This window comes from Malaya genurostris, chromosome 2 (genome assembly GCF_030247185.1).
Source record: "Malaya genurostris strain Urasoe2022 chromosome 2, Malgen_1.1, whole genome shotgun sequence".
NCBI lineage: Eukaryota > Metazoa > Arthropoda > Insecta > Diptera > Culicidae > Malaya > Malaya genurostris.
The window spans coordinates 352,694,966-352,700,971 of NC_080571.1; the positions used below are offsets into that span (position 1 = coordinate 352,694,966).

General features: G+C 36.6%; 1 protein-coding gene across 1 annotated transcript; it reads left to right on the forward strand.

Moving 5' to 3' along the window:
* The first annotated feature begins 1,086 nt into the window (after positions 1-1,086).
* Positions 1,087-4,043, forward strand: LOC131432183 (F-actin-capping protein subunit beta-like). Its single transcript, XM_058598303.1, has 3 exons — positions 1,087-1,254; positions 1,337-1,921; positions 3,584-4,043. Exons 1-3 carry the CDS (start codon positions 1,252-1,254, stop codon positions 3,821-3,823), a joined length of 828 nt encoding a protein of 275 aa, XP_058454286.1. The 5' UTR covers positions 1,087-1,251; the 3' UTR covers positions 3,824-4,043.
* Positions 4,044-6,006: the final 1,963 nt, after the last annotated feature.

The window sequence follows — 6,006 nt, forward strand, 5'->3', positions numbered from 1 at the left end:
GAATAACAGTCACCATAACCTTGGTTACTGCATATCGAAGGTAAGATGAATGTAAACAAAATAAATTTCAGATCGGTTATTATAGTACGGAACATTTTAATGGATTTATCTGACTCGAGCGGAATGTAAAAATTGAGGAGTATGAGTTAGTCTTTTATAAAGCCAAGTTCAAAATTCAGGTCTTGACTTGAAACAGTTGTGTGAGAAGGAAGACATGGAAATGACCGACAACGAGCTGAGCGAGGCTAGTGCTCTGCGGTACCTGTATAACGTACGGTAAATAATTTCTTTGTGGAATTCCACTAGTAATCCTCGAATAGTGGCCTATTCGGTGAAATACTGTTTCCACTTCTGCGCAATCAACCGACACAAAACAATTTTGACACCGGTATATTACACCGAATCCTACTGCCCAGAAAAGCTAGCAGTTGAAGTGTACGGATTAATCGCTGGAAGCAGATCATTGTCCTCGTTCGTTGGTTTCATCCATAGTTTCGATTAAATTCCGAAAATCGAGTTCATTTAAATGCATTTCTGCTTAATTTGGACAAAGTTTAACACTAATAGAACTATTCCACCCCTTTCAAAACATGTTTATTTGTTTTGGGATTCCTTGGTAACTAGTCCATAGCAACTTAAACAGTGTTGCTCGAGAAGATTATTTTTATCATTTACAAGGGGTCGCTAGATTTGTGGTAACTGGCGGTGAATCGTTAGCGAACAGTTTTAATGCTGATTTTTCTTCGGAGTGCCTGGTCGTATCGTCGGTTCAGCGGTACTGTTTACAAACAAGCTTAAACAAAATCGAAGAACATATCTTAAACAATCATCTTCACACTTCACAACTAGCCACTTTTATTTAATGAATCTTCGAAACGAACCGTATCGAATCGTTAATAAATGTTTTTAAACTCTATTTAGGCGATATGGACCGTGAACAGTCTCATCCGTTTGTCAAAAGACAAACAAAAAAAGTCTCTTTACAAACAGTACCGCTTAACTGTCAAAATGTGTTCATCCAATTGAGGTTTGGGTAAACTTACATTTACCTAAATTTTGAGCTCATCACTCGTTACCTAAAATTGAGGAGATGTACTTTAGTTGATTTTGGGTAGGTTTTGACCCAAAATTAGGTAGCGGCTGATAAGAGTGTAGATAAAAACATTTGAAACATTTTATCATCATAATAAGTGAATTATTCTCCGATCAAAAAAATTGTTTTGTGTAATTAGATTCGTTAAAGGTTAAGCTATGGTAAGTTTTCATAAACTTTGCGTGTAATTGACATGTTGCCTCAAATGTCGCACCCGAAAAATACATTATTTTCATCTCATAGACGGAACAGCAAATGGATTGTGCTCTAGATCTAATGAGACGACTTCCGCCACAACAAATTGAAAAAAATTTGATTGATTTGATCGATCTAGCTCCGGCATTATGTGAAGATCTTCTAACATCTGTGGATCAACCATTAAAAATTGCTAAAGATAAAGAAACCGGAAAAGATTATTTGTTGTGTGACTACAATCGCGATGGTGACTCATACCGATCGCCTTGGTCCAATACCTACGATCCACCGTTAGAAGATGGATCAATGCCTTCGGAACGTCTACGTAGGCTAGAAATTGAGGCAAATCATGCTTTTGATCAATATCGAGAGATGTACTATGAAGGTGGTGTATCGTCAGCATATTTGTGGGATTTGGATCATGGTTTTGCTGGAGTTATTTTGATTAAAAAAGCAGGAGAAGGTAATCAAAAGACGAAAGGATGCTGGGATTCTATCCATGTTGTAGAAGTACAGGAAAAAAGCTCCGGAAGAACTGCGCATTACAAGTTGACCTCTACTGCAATGCTTTGGCTGCAGACGCAGAAACAAACATCTGGAACAATCAACCTTGGTGGTAGTTTAACTAGACAGGTAAAATAACGTCCAATGAAAAAAATTAATATTGTATGGTTGTAACATTTTTTTGCACTCTATTTTCTCGGCGATGGCTGAACCGATTTTCTCAAACGTAGATTCAAATGATCACAAACTGTTTGAATCTAATTAACATCGGGCTTTCTGAATCCCGGTTTTCGATTAACGACCAACGATTTCGGCTATAGACTCAAAATGGATCCAGGTCACTTTTTTCGAATCGACTTCGATTAAACCGGTTCCCGGATTCCGGTTTCGGGAGTACCTGCAATAGTGGAACTCACTTCGTTTTCTCAGAGATGGTCTTACCGATTTGAGAATTGTTTCACTCTGCAGGTTATTATTTGTATTATTTTGCGAAAATGCACACATTTATATATGAGATATGAAAAAGGCATCATTACACCACTAGATGGATTAAAACAGCTTTTCTGTACATACAAATGTTAATTTATTGGTAACAGAAAGATGAAATCCTTTGTTTTAATATAGATAATGCAGCACATGAAATTGTTGACTTTTGTGGGGATACTTCCCCAAGATGTGAAATAAGAGACAAGCGCGACGTACTACGCAACGTGTTTATTCGTGTATCAATTTCCAATCGTTTTAAATTTTGGATTTTGGAAACGCTGGTTTGGAAGATCAGGGTTCATAAAGATGGTTTGGAACGTTGAACGGAGTGCTAAATGCTCACATGCATGTTTTTCAACACATGAACATTCGTGTAGTTTTCTTCCAGTAAACGTGATGCTATACAGTTGTCAACAAAGACTATAACGAAATCCATGTCACCGAACGTCTGGCTCACATTACAGAGTTCGAACTGCCTACGAATAATACTCGTATAATCCAAAAGGCGTTATGATAGTGGTTTTTTGTATGTATGTAGCTTAGTCTATAGACCATCGATCAGAGGTGGTGCTTTAATTCTACGAGGATGTTAAAAGCAGTCAAAAAAAGCTGGCCCGATTATCAGCACAGCTACAAGTACTACTAGGAAGCGCCAGTTGAATCGTCGTCTCAAACACAAATCCGTTATGATAAAACGTTTATCGTAGTTGTTGCGATCTTGTTGCGTATTGCTGCAGTCATCAGGGCCTTCTGGCTTTGTGAAGATTTTCAGTAGATCGTCCGTGACTTTTAATTCAGCGGCTAGTTCCTGCAATTTCAAGAGTAGATGGGTCGGTCGCATATCACCTAAATTGCAGGCTTCATGGAGCATGGAGCGAGCTATTAGCATTGTATTGGACGCTTCTTATTAGTTTTTATTTGGAAGGTAATCAAGCCTGTTACAGACCCTGTCAGCTTGGAGCGAAGTCAATCTTCAGTTCAGCAACGCCATCGCACGGCATCACATTCAACATATCATGTCAATTGTATGGGTGCGCAACCCTGCTATTTTGGCGCGCACGAATTTGACATTTTTCTCCCCTACTTCTATGTATAAGATTCGATGCGGGCTCGCCTGGGGGCGACATGCTCGCAAAAAAGGATGTTGCCAATGATTTGTTCGAGAAATGTGAGAGCTGGATATCTTGTTAATATGATGTCTTTGCCTGTTATAAGCATATAACGATAGCAAGGACAAACAGTGATTTCCGCTTTGCCGAATATATATAATTAAAAGATTCTTTGAATTGTTTGTGTTATTTTCAGATTGAACAGGATGCACCAGTAAGTGAGAGCAGTCCTCATATTGCGAATATTGGTCGCATCGTTGAAGACATGGAAAACAAAATACGCAATACATTGAACGAAATATATTTTGGGAAAACGAAGGATATAATCAATGGACTGAGAAGCATTCAATCATTAGCTGATACAAATCAACAAGCTGCGATGAAAAAGGATCTTGCTGCTGCTCTTCTACGACGAACTGGGAAAGGAGAAAACTAAAAGCCATGTTTGAAAGGAGGAAAGGAGAAAACTAAAAGCCATGTTTGTTAGTGTGGGCGTCATCTTCGATTGAGTATCTGCTCAAAACTTCCATCATAATATAGTGTTACATGCTGTGAACCGTTCTATGCGCACTTCATTCAAAGTATGGCTTAAACCTACTATGAATACAAAATGGCAGAATTTCTTTCAAATAAAAATGAATTTTTTGCGTTTAAAATTTGTTCATTACTTTAATATATTATATACTTTATGTTTCGTCTTCGTCTACTGTCGTGCCGAAACTATATATTATTTCTTAACGATGATAACAGATTATTTTTTTCGGAACTCAGCATGATGTTACTGTGTTCAGACGCAGCTGCAACGTTGAACGTTAACCACGATCCATTCATTTGAACAGGTTAGTCGTAACGAGCAAACGAACCATGGTCCTTCAAAATAAATCCGCGGCTCTCAAGAAGGCCTTATCTGTCAGGATTCAAAAGAAAAAAATCGAAATGGATTTTTTTATTAACATGTGACTTAAGCTATGAACCGTGGATCATCCGAGCCACCGCTCTGATTGTGGAATGACGTGGACAATTTTCATAAAAACAAAAATTATACAAATTTTTATCGAACGATCAGGTTTACGCAAGTTTTCATTAGAGACGTCTGTAAATATATATACAATTCATACGGTAAATCTGAATAGTCGCCAAGTACGGTAGAAATCATACCGTCCGTATTGTAAAATTATCTTCCAATAACCGAACTTCCGTACATACTAATTGTCTTGTCAAATAGTTATTAAAATTTTCTTTGTCTTTCTATTAACTAAACGAAAAATATCTGGAAGGGTTCATCAAATGAGTACAGGTGCACAAGCTTTTTAAACATTAGAATTACTCAAAACTTTGTTCACTTGTAGGCAGAATTTAATTTCATATCATCTATGTCCAATTGCTTCCAATCATGTATCGTTCGAGGGTAATTTCTGGCGCACTCGACGGATGGTGCAGTGTTGTGAACACCTATAATTCCGGTCAACCGGGGGACATAAAGTTCGTGGATATATAGTGCAAGTTTTGAAACAAAATGTAGCGTTGTGGAGATAAAAAATGTGAGTTTCCAATTGTAATTAATTGATTATGGAATTGATTTCTAATACAAAGAATATCTTCTTTATCTGCTTTTCTTCTATATCGACATTTCAGGGGGCATATTGCATCATTGTTGTGGGGCAAACCACTGATTTGTTGTGAGGCATATTATACGGCTGCTGGGGCAATATGTCCACGATAAGCGAAAAAAACTGAGAATGTGGTCGTTTTGGAAAATGTGTATGCATCAATTAATTCTCATCACTTCTACCGGAATCATTGAAAATTATGTTCCTCAGGTGTATTGCAAAGAAATACATACATCCTCGAAAAAAAAATATATCAGTACATTTAGAAATATCTCAATGTTTTCGTAAGGGGGTCATGTTATAACACTTTACCCTAATTGACAGAGTGGAAAAAAATCGCAGCATGCAGCTTTTTTAAATAATAAGTATCTCATGTGCAGGGTTGCCACATATACAGATTAATCTGCATTTTACAGATTTTTCAGATAAATTTGTGACCAAGATTCTGTATATGCAGATTACAGATTTTTGGCAAAAAATACAGATTTGTACAGATTTTTGATAGCGTGGATTAAAAATTGAATAAAGATCAAGTTAAAATATATTAAATGATGGTATTGATTATTATTTCAAAGCGAAAACATTATATTGATTGTGTGTTAATTCTAAAAAGAGATCAGATTAAGTTTCACTTTCAGATTGGATTTTAAAAGTTTTTCGTCAAATCATTATTTGGAACGGCTCCAACGCAAAAACGACTTCCAGCGTTTTTTCAACTACAAAATCATAAAATTCAGACTAAGAAAAGTTTTGGTTTCTTTAAATTTGGGTTCTAAAGACTTTTTCATTCCGTTGTGCTTCGTTTTCTTATAACTTCTATATACAGATTTTCAATACAGGTTTTTGAGCTCACGATACAGATTTACAGATTTTTCTTCTGAAAAATGCAGATTTAAATGTGGCAACCCTGCTCATGTGACGTTGATAAAAACTAAAGCTTAAGCCAACGATTTCTAATGCAAACTACCTATTTTTTCCGGAGTTCCTGGACGGAATTATCATTATTATA

Coding starts and splice junctions, on each gene's coding strand:
- LOC131432183 (XM_058598303.1), top strand. Junction 1,922..3,583: donor GTGGTAGTTTAACTAGACAG/GTAAAATAACGT, acceptor TGTTATTTTCAG/ATTGAACAGGATGCACCAGT.